The following is a 19,290-nucleotide window of genomic DNA, read 5'->3' as shown; positions in this document are numbered from 1 at the left end:
ACCAAGAAAACCGGTCTAGAAGAGATAACTTGAGAATCATTGGTATTCCAGAAAAGGCAGAAATTAATAAAAACATGGACTCCATACTCAAAGAAATTATTCAGCAAAATTGCCCTGAAGTTCTACAACAAGAGGGCAATATAGACATTGAAAGGATCCATAGAACACCCTCTAAACTGGACCCAGAAAAGTCAACACCCAGAAATATAATAGCGAAATTGAAGAGCTTTCGAGTCAAAGAAAAAATCTTACAAGAAGCCAGAAAGAGACAATTCAAATATCAAGGAGCACCAATAAGGATCACACAGGATCTGGCAGCCTCAACACTAAAAGAACGCAAGGCTTGGAATACAATATTCAGAAAGGCAAGAGAGCTGGGCCTGCAACCACGGATCAACTACCCAGCGAAACTAACCATATACTTTCAGGGGAAAGTATGGGCATTCAACAAAATTGAAGAATTCCAAGTTTTTGCACAAAAGAGACCGGGACTAATTGGAAAGTTTGACACTCAACCACAGATATCAAGAGAAAGATGATGAAAAGGTAAATAAGAAACAGAGGGAAAAGAAAGAAAACTCATAGTTTTTTAAGCTTGACTCTTTAAGGGCATAAATAAGATCTAAGTATCTGTATTACTAGGTGGAGAAATGCTATGTATAATTCTCTGTAGTGAACTCTATACACTATTATAATATTCACTATTATAGCAACCAGAAGAATAATTCATAGGGAGAGGACAGGATACTAAATGGTCTAAGATGACATGGGGGGTGGGAAAGAGGGGAGGAAGAGTAGGGGACACCAAGAAGTATATGTTGGTTTGCTTTCAGACTCTCTCTGGAGGTTATCATCATTTTTCATTATAAGTTCTTCAGAATTATCTTAGACTATTGCATTTCTGAGTGTAGCTAAGTCTTTCAAAATTGGTCATCTTTACAATATTGTTACTGTGGTTAATGTTTTCTTGGGTCTGATCACTTAGCATCAGTTCATGTAAATATTTCCAAGTTTTTCTGAAAGCATCTTGTCTATCATTTCTTATAGACCAAAGATATTCCATCAGAGCCATAACCCACTTGTTTGGCTATTCCTCAATTGATGGGTATTCTTTCAGTTTCCAATACTTTGCCACCACAAGAGCTGCTATAAATATATTTTTGCACAAATAAGTTATTTCCCTCTTTAAAATATCTCTGGAATACAGACCTAGTAGTGTTATTGCTGGGCCAACAGTCTGATATTTTGTGGGGTATACTTCCAAATTGATCTCCAGAAAGTTTGGATCCATTCACGACTCCACCTACATGCATTATTAATGTCCCAATTTTCCCATATACTCTCCTACATCTGTCTTTTTCTTTTCTGACATATTAGCCAGTCTGATAAATGTAAGAGAGTACTTCAGAGTTGCTTCAATTTGCATTTCTCTAATCAATAGTGATTTAGAGCATTTTTCATAGGATTATAGATAACTTTGATCTAGTCATTTAAAATGCCTCTTCATATTATTTGATAATTCTCAATTGGGCAATGATGTTTATATGTTCTCTATATATTTGAGAAATGAGGCCTTTATCAGAGAAACTTGCTGTGATAAGGTTCCCCTAGTTTTCTGCTTTACTTCTAGTCTTGGCTGCATTGATTTTGTTTGTGCAAAAACTTTTAAATTTAATTTAGTCAAAATTATCCATTTTATATCCCATAATACTCTCTATCTTTTGTTTTGCCATAAATTCTTCCTGTATCCATAGATCCAACTGGTAAACGATTCAATGTTACCCTAATTTGCTTATGGTATCACCCTTTATGCCTAAGTCATGTACCCATTTTGATTTTATCTTGTTATAAGATATTAAGTGTTAACCCAAACTAGTTTCTGCCAAATCGTTTTCCAGTTTTCCCAGCAGTTTTTGTAAAATAGTAAGTTCTTGTCCCAAAAGCTTGGATATTTGCATTTATGAATCACTAGATTAGTATGGTCATTTACTACTATGTATTGTGAACTTAATCTATTCCATTGACAAGCCATTGTATTTCTTAGTCAATAGAAGATTGTTTTGATGATTACCATGTGTGATATCATTTGAAATCTGGTACAGTTTGGCTACATTCCTTCTCATTTTTCAAATTGATTCCCTTGATATCCTTTAGTTTTTGTTCTTCCAGATGAATTCTGTTATGATATTTTCTAGCTCTATAAAATATGTTAGTTTGATTGGTATGCCACTAGTAAGAAAATTAATTTGGTGAGAATTCTCATTTTTATATATTGGCTCAGCCTATCCATAAGCAATTAATATTTTTCCAATTCTGAACATCTGGCTTTATTTGTGTGAAAAGTCTTTTGTAATTGTGTTCATATAGTTTCTGGTTTTATCTGAGCAAACTGACTCTTACATATTTTATATTATTTATAGTTATTTTAAATAAAATTTCTCTTTATCTTTCTTCCTGCTGGACTTTGTTGGTAATATATAGAAATGATGATGATTTTGTGGATATATTTTGTATGCTGCCATCTTGCTGAAGCTATTAATTGTTTCAATTAGTTTTTAGTTGATTCTCTAGGATTCTCCAAGTATATTATCATATTATCTGCAAAATAATAGATTTATTTCATCATTGCCTATTTTAATTTCTTCAATTTCTTTTCTCCCCCTCTTATTGCTATAGCTAGCCTTTCTAGTACCATATTGGATAGTAGTGGTGACAATGGCCATCCTTTCTTCACCCCTGATCTTATTGGGAAGACTTCTAGCTTATTCTCATCACAGATAATACTTGTTGATGATTTTAGATAGATTTTATTTATCATTTGAAGGAAAGCTTCATTTGCCTTCTAGTGTTTTTAATAGGAAGGAGTGTCATATCTTGTCAAAAGTTTTTTTCTACATCTATTGAGATATAAAATGATTTCTGTTGGGTTTGTTACTGATATGGTCAACTATGCTGATAGTTTTCCTAATAGTGAACCATCCCTGCATTCTTGGTATAAATACTGCCCGGTCATAGTGTGTGATCTTTGTGGTATATTATTGTAATTTCCTTGCTAGCAACTTATTTAAAATTTGTGCATCAATATCCATTACAGAAACTGGTCTATAGTATCCTTTCTCCATTTTTGCTTTTTCTTGTTTAGAATCAACACTGTATTTGTGTTGTAAATGAAATTTGGTAGGACCTCTACCTATTTTTCCAAATAGTTTATAAAGTTTTGGGATTAATTGTTCTTTGAATTAAATTAAATATGAATAATCCATTCATAAAGTCTTCTGATTCTAGTGATGTTTTTCCTTAGAGAGCTCTTTGTTAATAAATGCTTGTTGATTAGTTTAATTCCAGTTGCATTCAATCTAATTTATTATAAATGCTTATCCCTCTCCTTTGTGGTCCAGGGATAAGAACATTGACTTTGGAGTCAGACAGCAGAGGTTTCAGCACTGCTTCCTCCCCACCCCCACCCCCACATACTTGCTATATGACCTTGTATGAATCACTGTGTTTTCTGGGCCTCTGTTTCCTCATCTAGAATATAAGGGTGTTAGATTTGATGGCCTATTTGGTACTTTCCACCTCCCGATCAATGGACCTATAAAATTAGGAATGAATGAGGACCCGAGGCTGATGCCCTTAGTTCTCTTTCATTGAACTTCACCATCCACTTCGAGTCAATTGGGTGTCTGGGGGCTCTCTAGTCCTATTTCCATTCAATTCTTGAACCCCATCTGCAATGTCCCCGATAAATAGTCATGATGCTTCTGTTTAAAGACATCCAAAGTCAAGAGCTCTCTAACCCAGGGCAGTCTGTTCCATTTTCATACAAATTTCATAGTTGGGAAGTTTTGTTCTTTATATCGAGCTAAAATCCAGCTCCTTGTGACTTCCAATCATTGATCTGTAGCCTGGTGTGTGACTCACCCATTGTACTCATGTTGTTGTGAGGCTGTTTTTCAGTCATGCTTAATACTATATGGCCCCATTTGGGCTTTTTTTGGGTAAAGATTTTGGAGTGGTTTGGGATTCCCTTCGCTAGCTCATTTTATAGGAAGGGCCTCAAGCTAACAGGGTTAAGTGACTTGCCCAGGATCACACAGCTCTTTAGTGTCTGAGATTGCATTTGAACTCACAAAGATGAGTCTTCCTGATTCCGAGCCTGGGACCACTGCCCTACTCTATCCATGCAGGAATCTGTATATTCTCCTAGTTCCTAATTTCTAAATTTCACTCTCATTCGCCTCCTTGCCCTTCTTAATGCTTCCTACATACCAGAATGATATTGATATTAATATTTTGTAAATGCTATATTATATAAAGGAAATAGCCTCTCACCTCTTCTTCTTCTATCTCCAAAGTACCTGTTCTTCAAGACACACCCAGTTTGTCTGATTTCCTTCATAACATTCCTTATCCCTTATGTCAACAACTCCCTTCAGTAATTTGGTTCAGAATCCCAAAGAGCAGAGACAATGACACATAACCCTTCTGAAGGTTAAGGTTGAAGGTGCTTGAGACAGCAAGTCAATTGTTAAATTTTCAATATGAGCATTTACCATAGAAAATGGTGAACAATATAAATAAAGTTTGAGTTTGGGGTTTATTGATTGCCTAGACTTGAGAAAGCGTTGGGGCAAATGTTAATACAGATTAAGTTGTGATCTGTACATATTTTTTTTTCCTTAAGGAAAGCCAGTTGTTAAAAATTAATCAGCACATTACTTATGGGGGCAGGATAGGGACTAGATCTGTGATTTCTTTAGTATATGAAACTTCCAGGTGAAGAAGCTCTCTCCATCAAGGCAGGTGAGAACCTTCTATGAATGATACTTCAAGTTAGAGAATTACCAAGAGCACGGAGAAGTTAAGAAACTTAGCCTCTGTTTCAGGGACAGGAGTTGAACCTAGGTCTTCCTGGCTCCAAGCCAGCTCTCTCTCTCCACTACATTATAGCTACCTGCATCTAACTCTAGGTTTTATTAATAATATGCAAAGCACTTGTGAATCACTTATGTGACACAGAATTCAAGAGTATGTGCATTTTCACATTTCACAGATTCTTTCACATCATCACTTCGTCTTCTCCCTTGTTCTGGTCTCTAATCAGAAGAGGTGGTACTTCTCCTTGCCAAGAGTAACTCCTCCTTGAGTACCTTGGATAGATCCCTCTCTTTGGCAGTTTCTCAAGCAGATCACTCCAACCACAGTTACACTTCCTTGCTTTTTTTTTTTACCCATTTTCTTTCTAATCCTCAGTCTTCCCACTCTACTGTTTCCTTTTCTGCTGCCTACAAGCCCACCTCTAAGTCTTCCCTAGTGATACAAAATTCCCCTGTCATCTTCAAGAGTTATTATCTTGTATTTTCCCTCCCTTTGGGAGGAAAACTCCTGGGAGGGAGGGCAAAGTTATACTTATTGCTCCACTTTATTCATTTCTTAATTCCTCAAACTCTGGCAAGGGAACTTTTCTGTCTCAATACTCCTCCTATATTAGTCTGAGACCAAGAGTATCATTAGTATTCACACATTACACATTGTTAATTATAAGTCACTTCTCTTTCCATATTTTCTACTCTATCCAAAATGTTTTTTTTTTGCTATTCCTCAAATATAATATTCTACCTTTTGACTTTTACTTGGCATTGATTAACCCTTCCCTTTTCTACCTCTTTGCCTGGAATAAGCTCTCTCTTCCTCTCAGAATGCTGTTTTTACAGCCAGATACCACAGTGCATAGAGAGCTGGGTCTGAAGAATTTTGCCTCACTGACTAGCTGTATGACATCAGGCAAATCATTTCATTTCCATTTGCTTTAGTTTCCTCAACTATAAAGTGGGAACAATAAAAGCACCTACCTTCTGGGCTCATTGGGAAGATATGAGATATTTGTGAAATTTTTTTCCAAACCTTAAAGTGTTATTAAAATTCTAGCTTTTATTATTATTATACTATTATCTCCATTCAAGCATCACTTCAGTCATCCCTGATCCCCTCCTTGCTGGAACTTCTTCCATAAAGTGGCTTTCCTGTGTATTTCATGTATTCCCAGGAGAATGCCCTTGATCATGGGATACTTTTATTTTTGATTTTGTATCCCCAGAACTCAGTATACTGCCTACCACAGAGTAGGTCCTTAATAAATGTTGATTGATTGACTGACTGTGACTCTGAATGTCATTCTCACTGACTTCCTTATAAATGGCCTGTAATTACATTCCTGGGCCAGGCCTAAAAGCTAATTCTGAATACTGAGAATTGGTTAGATACTGTTCAGTGCTTCAGAGAACAAAGATATCTGAAGGCTCTCAGGAATCTAGAATAAATAGATCCTGGGCTCCTTTGAAGGCATTAACCATTAACAGACCAGAAAAGGGTAAACCTTAGGCTTGGAGGAATCTCTTTGATGTCCAGGCCAATACCTAGGAGCCAATCATTAGAGGTTTCTGGCTACTTTCCTCTTTATATCCCACCTTCAGTCTTGGGGAAAGTCTGAACAGCTTTAATCAGTCTCTTTTATCTTTATTTCTAATAGGCTGAATAATGGTCCTGATTCTGTGCTCAGTAAATGTTTGTTTTCTGATGGATTCCCAGAACTTTTTCTATTCTTGGAGTCATTCCAGTGAGAAGGATTCATGAGCACCTAGGAGAGAAAGAAGACAAGTGGTGGAGTGAAATTTAGATAACTCTAATTGCTTGGGGGAAATTGCTATTTGAATCAACATAATTAGTGCCTACAGTAGCTGAATGTATTCTGTACACTCTGTAAACCTGGATACTTGGGTTTGACATGGGGAAACACATATAAGGATTAACAAGCTTGAGATTGTCCATGTTTGTTCCAATGTAGAAGTGAAAATATTGAGTTTTTGTCGCATGAAGCCAGTTAAAGGAACTAGGAATATTTAGACTTGAGGGTAGGGCCACAGCAGGTATAGTTTGAAAGGTGGATTCAATTTGTTCTGCAAGATCCCAAACAAAGAAATGAGTCATTAGCATAAAGAACAATAACAATATTAAACAATACCACCTACTATTTATATAGTGCTTTAAAGTTTGCAAAGTGATTCACAAATATTATCACTTTCAAAATTTAGAACACCCTGGGAGGTAGGTGCTACTTTTATTCTATATTTATAGTTGAGGAAATTGAGGCAGAGAAAGGGAAACTTGCCAAGGGTCACACTGCTAGAGACAGTTTGAGGCAAGAATCAAACTCAGATTTCCCTGACTCTTTTAAGAAACACAGTCTAACTATCTTAGATTTAATCAAACAGATTTAGATACAATATAATGAAAATCTTCCTAATAGTTAAATACTTTGATTTTTCTGTAATTTTCTGTTGTACTTACTCTAAGCATGAAAACAGATTATATTCCATTCGCACCATCTTTTTTTAAATTAAAATTTATTTATTTACTTGTTATGTTAAAAAAACAACTAGTTAACTAACTCCTCCCCCTTCTCTCCTTTCCCCAATAAATAAAGCATCATTTGACAAAAAGATATGTGTATGTCTAAAACTATATCTTCCTTATGTCTACATTTTATTTCTTTCTCTGAAGGTGGACATTCAGTTATACTTCAAGCAATATTTTTGATATAAATATATACATCTACATATAATGTTCTCTTGGTTCTATTCATTTCACTCTTCTTAATTTCATGTATCCCTTTCCATGTTTTTTAAAAAAATAATCTCTTCATCATTTCTTATGCCTCAACAGTTTTCTATCACAATTGTATACCACAACTTTTTTAGCTGTTCCCCAACTGATTGGCATCCCTTCAATTTCTAGTTCTTTGCTATCATAAAGAGAGATGTTATAAATATTCTAGAACTTAGAGGTTATTTTCTATTTTCCTTGATCACCTTAGGAAATAAATCTAATAGTGGTATTGCTGCAGCAAAAGGTTCACAGCTTTATAACTCTTAAAGAATAATTCCAGATTGCTCTCCAAAATGATTGGGTCATTTCACAGTTCCACCAACAGTGTATTAATGTCCCCATTTTTCCATATCTCTTCCAATATTTGTCATTTTGCCCTTTTATTATTTTAACCAATCTGATAGTGTGAGATAATATCTCAGAGTTGTTTTGGTTTGTATTTCCTCAATCAAAAATTATTTAGAATACTTCTTTCATATATTTATATATAGCTTTGATTTCTTCATTCAAAATTTGCCTATATCTTTTAACATTTTATTCATTGAAGAATGGCTTATGTTCTCATATATTTGACAAAAGTCTGCCAATATTTTAATATGAGACCTCTATTTAAGAAACTTTCTGTAAATTTTCCCCAATTTACTGCTTTGTTTCTAATTCTGAATACATCAGTTTTATTTGTATAAAACCTTTTCAATTTAATGATTCAAAGCTATGCCATTTTATATCTCGGGCATCGTAGGGCATCAAGCTTCAATAGTAACAGTAGCAAGCTTTATTTGCCTCATTTTCTAGATATAGGATTGGAAGTTTAGGAAGCTTCATTCAATTGTTCAGCAAAAGTTTATTATGTGTTGGTCATGAGGCAGGCACTTTGATAATGGGTGAGAGTATAAATAGCAATAGAATTTAATTCAGTTTAACTAAATATTTATTTAGTATCTTTATTTGTCAGATACCATGTCAAATACTGGGGATACAAGAGGCAAAAGACAGAGCCTGCTCTCAAGGAGCTTACAGTGTAATGGAGGAAGGCAGCAAAGAAAAGGGAGCTGAAAGGTGGGGAAGAGGCATTTTGGGACATAACATGTGGCATAGGAGAGTAAATTGCTTAGAGATGGGTCAGGAGTGCAGTTTGGAGAGAAATGAAGACACCTCTGGGGCTTTGGTCTCCTCTTTAAATTGGAGGTTTTGGAAGTAACCAGTCAACCAGGAGTTGATCCTTGAGGTTAAGGGTCCTTCCAGTGTGAGTAGCGCAGACTGAAGATGTTTCTGTGGCACGAATGGAGATGAGTCAGCATCACATGCGGTCTGGAGAGGGAGGAAGGGGAAGTGCCTGCCTGAAGGCAGTGGGTTCACAAGCTGGGGAGTCAGCAAGTTTCCTGGGTTCCAATCTTGTGTGCTTCTCCATTAATCTATGTTCACTTGCCCCCCTACATCTGGGATTTGGTGGTTTGGATTTCTGCTAAGAAGTGCTGACTTCAAAATGAAACTCCAACCACATAAATTAAACCAATAGCAACACATGCATGAGCAAGAGAGGAAAGGAAGGTCTTTGTTCAGTCCCTTTTAGCCCCAATGCTAGATTTTATATACATATATAAAGAGCAATGCTAATTCCCACAAATTTTATTTTAAGGGATTTCCATAGGCTAAAGATACAAAGACAAAAATGAAACAAATTATGTCCTCAAGGGGATTGCATTCCATCCAGAGAAGGGAGAAGCGACAGTATCTAAACAGATAAATAAATACACATTATACACATATGTATACTAATATCTATGTCTATATCTATCTATATCTACATCTATATATATTGAATAGATAGAAGAGAGAATGGATTTGCATGAATCTTTAAAAATGATTAAAAATAAAGAAATGAAAAAATTTTAAAATTAAATTAATTAAATTAAATTAAAAATTAAGAGGTGAAAAATGGAATATGAGGTCACTGGATTGTTAGTTCTGGTGGAGTGAAGGTAATATGCCAAATTTTTTATTGTAAAACTAAACCATGGGGGCAGCTGGGTAGCTCAGTGGATTGAGAGCCAGGCCTAGAGATGGGAGGTCCTAGGTTCAAATTCTGCCTCAGACACTTCCCAGCTGTGTGACCCTGGGCAAGTCACTTGACTCCCATTGCCTACCCTTACCACTCTTCCACATATAAGTCAATACACAGAAGTTAAGGGTTTTAAAAAAAACTAAACCATACCATTGGTAAACATACCAATAAAACTTTTTGAAAAATAATTTCAGTAGGGAGAGGACTAAACAAATATGGGGATAAACGTCTCTTTTAGAAGGTAGCATCTCAACTGCACTTTGGAGGGACTCCGGATTCCAAGGTTATGAAATATGGCAGGAAAGCATTCTAGGCCTACTATACAAAAGCAAAGAGGTGGGAGTTTTCATGAGAAAGTGTGAATGATGGGCAGGTGTAATGCAAACAGATAAATTCTTTAAAATGATTGCACTAGAGTTTTCTAAAACACTATTTCTACCAGGTTATTCCCCTGCATAAAAATTCTCCCTTTTACTATTTCATTGCAGCCAGTTTTTTGGGGTCTTTGTTCAAGTTCATTCCATTATACCTAATCAGCTTTGTCTTCTGTTACTACTCATTGAATATGTCTCCTCTCCCATCAAGCAGATCACTTTTAGAGCCCTTTTTCTTGGTGTTCTCGCCCCATCCCTGGAATAGCCTTAGTCTCCTCTCCAACCATTGAAAATCTGTCTATTCTTACTTCCCATTACTTCTCTAACAAAACATTCTCTTTTGTCCTCCAAACTCTCCTTTTTCCAGATTACATCACTGTCATCAGGGGCATGCAGCTTCACTCATCATCTTTCCTCCAACTGTTTCTTTTGTTCTTGTTGTTGAATAAGGAGAAAACCAAACAAAATCATTTTGTTAAAATTTTCACACACGAAATGTCCAGTTTTGTATTTTTTAATATTTATTTTGGTTCTCCTCTGTACATTGTTCTTCAAGATATTCTTTAATCCCAGATACTAGATTTGGATAAGTTAATATAGAATAGAATCAAATAGAAATATGATCACACACACACACACAATAACCCTGGAAAGACTTATATGAAATGATGAAAAATGAAGTAAGCACCTGTAGAACATTGTACACAGCGATAATAATAATGTATGGTGATCGACTATGAATGACTGAACTATTAGCCACAAGGAAAAGATCTGAGACAATTCTAAGAGACACATGATGAAAAAAGGTTATCCACCAGAATAGAAGGAATAGTAGGCGTCCCAATGCAAATGGAAACACACATTCTTTATTTTATTTTCTCCATGAATGTTTCCCTAGTGTAAGCAATATGCATCTTGTTTCACAACATGAGGAATTGGGAAATCTGTATTATATAGTAAAATCTGTACAACTTATATGGTGTTATGTGCCTTCTTGGGAAAGGGGAAAGAGGAAGAGCACATGGACTGCAAAGAGTCAGAAAACAAATATTAAAAATTGTATCAAAATGTAAGCTGGACAAAAAATTTTTAATTAAAAATAGAATTGAATAGGATAGAATAGAATGGCATGAGATCTGTTAAAATAGACTGGAAAGAATGTAATTATTGCAGTAAGTATGCCCACTGTGATTGCAATATTTAAGAGTCTTGTACTAGAAAAAAACACTGAGCTTTGAAAAGGAAGAACTAGTCTCAGATCAAACCATGTCAGTTATCTATCTCTACCTGTCTCTCTGTCTCTCTCTGTCTTTCTCTGTCTCTGTCTCTGTCTCTCTCTCTGTCTGTCTGTTTGCCTGTCTGTCTGTCTATCACTATCTCTTTGCTATCTATCTATCTATCTATCTATCTATCTATCTATCTATCTATCTATCTATCTATCTATCTATGTACCCATATCCCAATTCATGGTCATATCTATGTGTATGTAAAATTCTCTGTTTATATGAGTATATTTCAGTTTACCTCTGTATATACTCTCATGGTTAAGGGCCTCTGATCTATTCAGTGTGAGCACTACCTCCACCAAAACACTTTAGATAGTGGTCAACCAGTGTCCCTCTCCTGGAATCTTCATCCTTCCTATAACTATATCTCTCTGTATCTGTATGCATAGCTACCTCTGTTTTCCTCTTCCCCTTCCTGCCTTCTTCCCATGTTCTCCATCCCTGGTTCCTGTTTATGCACTAATTGTCCCCACTAAAATGTAGGTTCCTAGAGGTTAGGGACTCACTTGCTTACTTTCATTTGTGCCTCCTGCTTTTAGCACAATGCCTGAAACACCAGAAGCTCTTAACAAATGTTCCTTCCTTCATTAATTCATTCATCCATCTCTCTCTTCCTGCCTCTAGATTCAAACTCTCTATCCATAATGCTAAGCTGACTTTCACCATGCAGCTTTGAATTGTCTTTCTCTTTCCATCCATACCAAATATTACTTCCCTTATACTGCAGACTAATTTAGCTACTTCCTCTGCCTTGAACTTGTTATAGGCTTTCCTCTCCCTCTGCCTCTCTCCATTGCCTGGAATACTCTCCCTTTTCATTTCTACCCCCCATATGTCTTCATTTTTCAACTCTCATGCCACTTCCTTGGGAAGCTCTTTCTGACAGTTCCTCCCATCCCTAGCTGTTAGCGTCCCCTCTATTCCAAAGTAAATAAAAAACTGCTCCACTTATTTCTGTGTCTATGTGATACATCACCAAGGAGAATAGAATCCTCTTAGGGCCAGGGGTAGTTTTTTATCTTACTCTTTGTATCCTCAGGGCCTGACTATCTCTCACAGTATACAGTAGGTACTTAATAAGTGTTTGTGAAATTGAATTGAGTAGCTGAATCAAAATCATCAGAGTGGCAAGAACTCACATTTATTGGGCATTTTAAGGCTTGCAAAGAGATGAAAATAATTATTGCCTTTGATTTTGAAAATAATCTCACCTATATCTGTACCTCTGTCTGTGACAGTAGATTATGAGCTCCTTGAAGGCAAGGATGAGTTTTGGCTCTTTTTTGTATCTCTAACACTTAACACAAGGCCTGGCACATTGCTGTTGTTCATTTGTTTCAGTCGTGTCTATCTCTTGGTGACCTTATTTGGGGTTTTCTTTGCAAAGACTCTGGAATGGTTTACCATATACTTCTCTAGATCATTTTCCAGATGAGTAAACTGAGGCCAGCAGAGTTTAATGACTTTCCCAAAGTCACGGAGCTAGTAAGTGTCTGAGGCTGGAATTGAACTCAGGTCTTCCTGACCCCAGACCTGATGCTCTCTTCCCTGTGCCATCCAGCTAAATATCCTAATGGGTACATAATAAATTCTACATGACTATGTCCAAATCCCTGTCAATGACTGTATCTCCATCTCCATCTATACCCACCACTAAACTCAATCTCTAACTCTAATGACAGGTATAACCTTTCTAGGTATCTCTAGATCCTCTTTCATCTCCATCTTCTCTTTCTGTATGATGTCACGAGTAAGGCATGGTTAAATGTTTAACAACTGGCTTTCCAAAAGAAGTGTGCCTATATAACATTTAAAAAGTTTAATTTGCACTCTTAATATTTTAATTACTATTCCCACTTAAGTCTATGCCATCAATAAACTAATAAATCAAATCCCTATGTGTAACGTGTACTAATTTCCAAAGTGTAAACGACCACATTGCATAGTTAATGCTTTGACTCTCCTGATCCTCCTGCATGAGAAACTGGTTTGTCCACATTTTCTCAATGATTATTTGCATCTGGTTATTATCTCTTTTCTTCTGTACACTCCTTGGCCATTTTTCAGTTCTGCTCGTTCTTTCCTTACCTTTGTCCCTTTCCTTTGAAAGGCACATGCATCATTTGCCATTCAGGGAATCCTCTGCTCACCTATTCCCTTTGTCTTGCATGGGCTGTGTGCCAATTGGGGATTCTGTGTGACCCTGGACAAGTCATTTAACACCCACTGCCTAGTTCTTCCTGGTCTTCTGCCCTGGAACCTATACACTGTATAGATTCTAAGGTGGAAGGTGAGGGTTTAAAAATAGCCAATGTGTACTGGCACAAGGGACTGTGGAGAGAGAGGATGCTTGATCCCTGCCATTCTGATGTCTGTGCATATTTACAGGAGAAGTATGAAGATCGGGTGCAGTATGAGATCGATTTGAAGGGAAAGACTGTGATCCTTCATTTGGAAAAAAACAGGTAAGTCCTTCAGACGGCCCATCAAATGTCTGTCTCAGCAGACTGGCTCATGTGGGAAGTTCACATTTAGCTTCTCAGTGGGGGGCACTAATGGGGTGGTTTCCATGGATACATACATGATGAAATCATATTTATGTTTATCATCGCTCCATCCACAAACACATAGTAAGGAGGAGCTGTACTAGCAAGGCACCGGGGATTCAAAGCTTCCATGAGCTAATATTCAGCTCCCATAAGCTTTTATCTCAATGAAGATATTAGAAAGATAGGGAAAGAGTCTTCATCTTTCTTTTTTTTTTAAACCCTTACCTTCCACCCTAGAATCAATACTGTGTATTGGTTCTAAGGCAGAAGAGTGGTGAGGACTAGGCAAGAGGGTTAAGTGACTTGTCCAGGGTCACACTGCTAGGAAGTGTCTGAGGCCAGATTTGAACCCAGGACCTCCCCTCTCTAGGCCTGGCTCTCAATCCACTGAGCTACTCAAGTGCCTCCAACACAGCTTTTTAAAGGTCTCCAGAGACATGAACACTTCTTGGTCAGTTGATATAGCCTGATATCTTGTTAGTTCTATCAGGAAAACTTTATTCTTTATAAAATTTTTGGAAATCCAAAGACATATTTATACTTTTTCTTAACATATCCTCTTTGACCTGTCCCCCTTTAGTGATATGATCGACTGGGTTGGCATCTGAAATCAATATTCTCCAACAAACCTCAAATAACAATAAGCCAGAAGGTTCCTAAATTGCTGTCCTTGGAGTCCACAGTAACAGACCTATTATAAACACTTAGCTGATATTTGTTCATTCATTGACTGTCTCTGTAACTCAGAAAACTCCTGCCATTGCCTATGAGCACAGATGGCCCTATCTAATGTCTCATCCACTTTGTATTCCAATCCTAGCCTCTTAGGACTGGGGCAAATCATTTCAGCTGCCTGAATTGCAACTTCTCCATTTATAAAATGAGAATGAAAAGGAAAGTTGCCCTTGATGCCTTCAGGGATTACTCAGAGAAACAGAGCAGGTGAAATACAGGCCTTTTAGCCGTCAAAGGTGGTGATTGCCCTAATTAATGAAGACTAGAAAGAGGCTTTATCAAGTCAAGTGACTCAATGTACTTTGCTTTCATTTCTAAAATACTTTAACCTGCATTATTCATCCTTACTCTCCCATCACCCCTAAGGAGGAAGGAAGGAAGCCGCTGTTCATTCTCCTTTTGTCCATCAGAGATACATGGAGTGTCAAGGATTAATCCAAGGTCAGAGAACCAGGTTAAAGGTAGAGCTAGCAACAGTCTAAAGACCTAGAGAGGACTTTCTCTCAGACCATGATTTAGTATTTGGATCCAGGAAGACTTGAGTTTAAATGTGATCTCAGGTATTTACCAGCTGTGTGACTGTGGTTAAGTCACTTAACTTCTGTTTGCCTCAGTGTCCTCAGCTGTAAAATGGGCATAATAATAGCACCTACTATGTAGGTTGTTGGGAGGATCAAATTCAATTTTTTAAAGCACTTAGTAGAGTGCCTGACATATAGAAGTCCTTCTATAAATATTGATTTCCTTCCCTTTCCCGCTTCCTTTATATCTTTCACTGATGATTCAAAGGTGTTTGAAGTCCTGGATTAAGATCCAGCTCCAACGAGGACTCGGTTAGCATACTTCTTGGCACATAACATTAAATGCTTGATCAGTATAAGTGGAAAGCAGTTGACTTTGGCATCTCCACCTTCAAATCAACCCTTCAAGATACTGTAGATGGGATAGACATGTAACAGAGGAGGCAGCTAGTAGGCATACTGGCCAGAGTGCTGCCCATTGAATCAAGAAGACCTAAGTTCAAATCTAGCCTCAGACACTTACTAGCCATGTGACCTTAGGCAAGTCACTTAAATTCTGTTGCCTTAGTTGTCTCATCACTTTAACAGTGGGGCTAATAATAACAGCTAGTTCACCCCCACTGTTATGTGGATCAAAGGAAATGATCAATTTAAAGTACTTAATGCAGTGCTTGGCACATGCCAAGTGCTATATACATGTCAAGCGATTCTGATTCTGATTCTTGCTAAATGGGGAAGCTGAAACTCAGGAAAGTTCATCATAACTCAGTGTTTCTGGAGCTTTTGCAGATTGATAAAGAACTTGCCTTTAAATAGCCCCACGAAGCAACTCATTCAAGTACATTTACTTATAATTTATAGATGAGGAATGTTTATATAAATATATATATGTGTATACATATATATGTGTGTATTGTGTGTATATAGTGTATATATATGTAGACATTTGTGTATTGGGTATGTATGTATTGTGTTAGTTAAATATTTTCCTCAGGGGGGTGTGTGTTAAGTTTTTATAATCATAATGTCTGAACTATAATCTATATTGCAAGTCAATTTTTACTCCTTTAGAAGTAAACTCAGGGGGGGTAATGTTAATTCTCAGAAGAAAATGTATGTTTTGTAATCTATAATGTAAAGTTTAAATTCTTTGAGAGTAATTTCAGGATAAGGATTGTGCCATCTCCCCAAAATCCAGATGACGAACCTGTTTGGTGGAGGCACCAAAAGATGCCTGAAGAGCCTTCACTGGATCATGAAGATCCAATTTGAACTTTGGGGCACAGTTGATCTGAACTATGGGGTTGGATGCATTTATTTTGAATGGACAGTTTATGCCAGAAAAGGGGACTGCCCCCTTAGTGGTTTTTTGTCAATGTACCGAACATTGGTTTTGTTCTTTCTCCCTTTTATCTCTAAATTATTGTAAACTCTAATTTGATTATATTTTCCTGATCCATTGGGGAGATTTATCTTCCAAAGGATCACAGGGGGGTAATGTGTTAGTTAAAATCACCTGGGGTTCTATTTGGAAGGATTGAACCTCAATATAGTGTTTGACAAACTTCTGTGGACCTGTGGGGGTCCTTAAAACTACATTTCCCGTGGTCCAACGGGTTTCATGGGTTTCCTGTTTTGGATGACGTATTAAAGGTGCGGGACTATTTTAAGTAGGGGGAGTGACTTGGAACTTCCTCTTTAGTTACCTGAGCTTGAGGAGAGAGGAAGGGAAATGGCTGAGGTGAAGTTGGAATAGGTTTTCTTACAGGCGCGTGGTCAGTTTATCTCTATCAGCATGGCTTTTATTAAAATACTATTCTCCCTTTTGAGCTCGGCCCTCATAATTTTTAATTATAACAGTATGCATTGTGTGTGTACAGATGCTCAGTGTAAGTCACATTTCCAAAAGGCTCCTAATAATAACTAGTATTTAGATCATACTTGAAGGTGTGAGAAGGACTTTATAAACATGATCTCATTTGATCCTCACAATAACCCTGGGAGGCAGATGCTAGGATTATGCTCATTTTATAGATGAGGAAACTGAGGCCAACAGAGGGGACATGACTTGCCCAGAGTCACATAGTACCTGAGGCCAGATTTGAACTCAGCTCTTATTGACTACAAGTTCAGGGCTACATTGTTTGTGCTATCTGACTAATTCAACTTACCACCCTGCTGACCTTGGACAAGTCATTTCACTTCTTTTGGAATTGGTTTCACTTTTCCAATTCTCTTGTCATGGGTTTTATATCCATTGATATTTGGGGCATATGTAGTCTCAGCGTTGGAAAGGACCATGATGCCACTGAGTCCAGCCAATACATTAATAGATGTTGGCACCTTTGTTGACAAGTGGTCAACCCATCTCTACTTCAAAAGCACTAGTAAGAGGGAGTACACTACTCCTGAGGCAACTAACTGCTATTGGACAGAGCTACTAGTTAGACCAGTGGTTTCCATATTTTTTGACCTACTGCCCCCTTTCCTGAAAAAAAAATTACTTAGCACCCCCTGGAAATTATGAAACTATTTATTGAACTCAGAATAAAATGTAATACAAAAAAAAGTGTGGCCATCACCACTTCCATGGATCGTTGCAGCACCCACCAGGGGGCGGAAGTGCCCACTTTGGGAATCGTTGAGTTAGGGGACTATACATTATATTTACTCTAAACCTATTTGCCTCTCTATGAAATTGAGGATCAAAAGAATATGAGTTTAAATTTATAAAGGACCTTAGAGGAGTTAAGTCTAACCATTTCATTATGCAAAGCATTTCATATACTAGGACAGTGATGGTGAAACTATGGTACAGGCATCAAAGATGGCACAAAGAGTGCTCTTTGTCGGCATATGGATGCCTTCCCCTCCTCCCCCAGAGTGTGTTACTAGAAAGGTAGAGGAACTTGGTTGGAGATGCTCCCTTGCCCCTCTCCACTGTGCCTGATGACATTTTTTCATATCACCTGCCTCTCTTCCCAGCAGCCCAATATAAGCACACAGTGGGTAAGATGGGTGACTCACAGGTGGCAGAACTGGAGAACACAGAGTACAGAGTGCTCCGGCCACTCCCCTTCCCATCTCTACACTCGTGGAGGACATTCCTTACTCTGCCCAGTAGCCCAATGGGAGTGTTTTCTCTGTGTCTTGTGTAGGGTAATAGGGGGGTGGCGCATGGCACATGGTCTCTGGGGAGGGCACTTGGTGTCGGGGGTGAGGTGAAGCCAGGGCCTGGAACACCATTTCTAAAAGGTTCTCCATCACTCCACTAGGATATCCATTAGAATATAAGCTCCCTGTATGTTTTTGGTTTTGTTTTCATTTCCTAGTGTTTATCGCAAGTGCCTGGTGGGCAATTGGTCCTTCATCAGGGCATGCAGATTGCCTGGCAGATGGATGGATTGACCCTTCCATACTGTTATCAATATCCTCAGGGGCCAAGCAAAACACTCCAATCCCTCTTTACACATGACAGGGCAACATCTACAACTGTTCTCTTTGTGTCTATTCCCCAGGAGGAGCAGAATGAGCACCGAACTTGAAATCAAGAGAAATGGGTTCATATCTCAGCTCTAACACTGGGTACCTCTGTGATCCTGCCTTTACTGGCTAAGTCTCCTCTCTAAGGCTATAGGTCAGAGAAAAAGTATCCATCTGCATTTATAGAGGAGTTTCTTAACTCAAAAAAATCACAAGTCTAGCTAAAACAGTAATGGCTACAAACCACTTCCTTAAAAGTTTGTTTTATTTTTCCCCTAAAGAAAGTATTTAATACATGTAACTTGTTTATTACTGTTGGTATTGCCATCTTGTCTTTCTAATCAGCCTCAGTAACCTTTGCCCTTGTCCTTTCTTTAGGGATTTCCTGTCCCCAGATTATGTGGAAGTCCATTACTCAACCACGGGTGAGGCAGTCACGACAAGTCCTCAGATCATGGTAGAGTATCACTGAATCTTACTGGATTGGGAATCATTCAAATCAAACTTTCAGAGATGGGCACAGGGATTCTTGATGCATATCCTTCCTTCCTTCCTTCCTTCCTTCCTTCCTTCCTTCCTTCCTTCCTTCCTTCCTTCCTTCCTTCCTTCCTT

General features: G+C 37.7%; 1 protein-coding gene across 1 annotated transcript in view; it reads left to right on the top strand.

Annotated features, from left to right (window-relative positions):
• The window catches only part of ADAM28 (ADAM metallopeptidase domain 28), a 140,763-nt gene that overhangs the window by 61,072 nt on the left and 60,401 nt on the right, over positions 1-19,290 (top strand). The window contains exons 3-4 of the mRNA XM_044659258.1: positions 13,779-13,855; positions 19,057-19,135. Of these exons, the coding sequence (XP_044515193.1) occupies positions 13,779-13,855; positions 19,057-19,135 (156 nt within the window). The remainder of the gene's footprint in view (positions 1-13,778; positions 13,856-19,056; positions 19,136-19,290) is intronic.

This window comes from Gracilinanus agilis, chromosome 2, assembly GCF_016433145.1.
Source record: "Gracilinanus agilis isolate LMUSP501 chromosome 2, AgileGrace, whole genome shotgun sequence".
In the NCBI taxonomy this organism is placed as follows: Eukaryota; Metazoa; Chordata; class Mammalia; order Didelphimorphia; family Didelphidae; genus Gracilinanus; species Gracilinanus agilis.
This window is presented reverse-complemented; position numbering and strand designations above follow the sequence as displayed.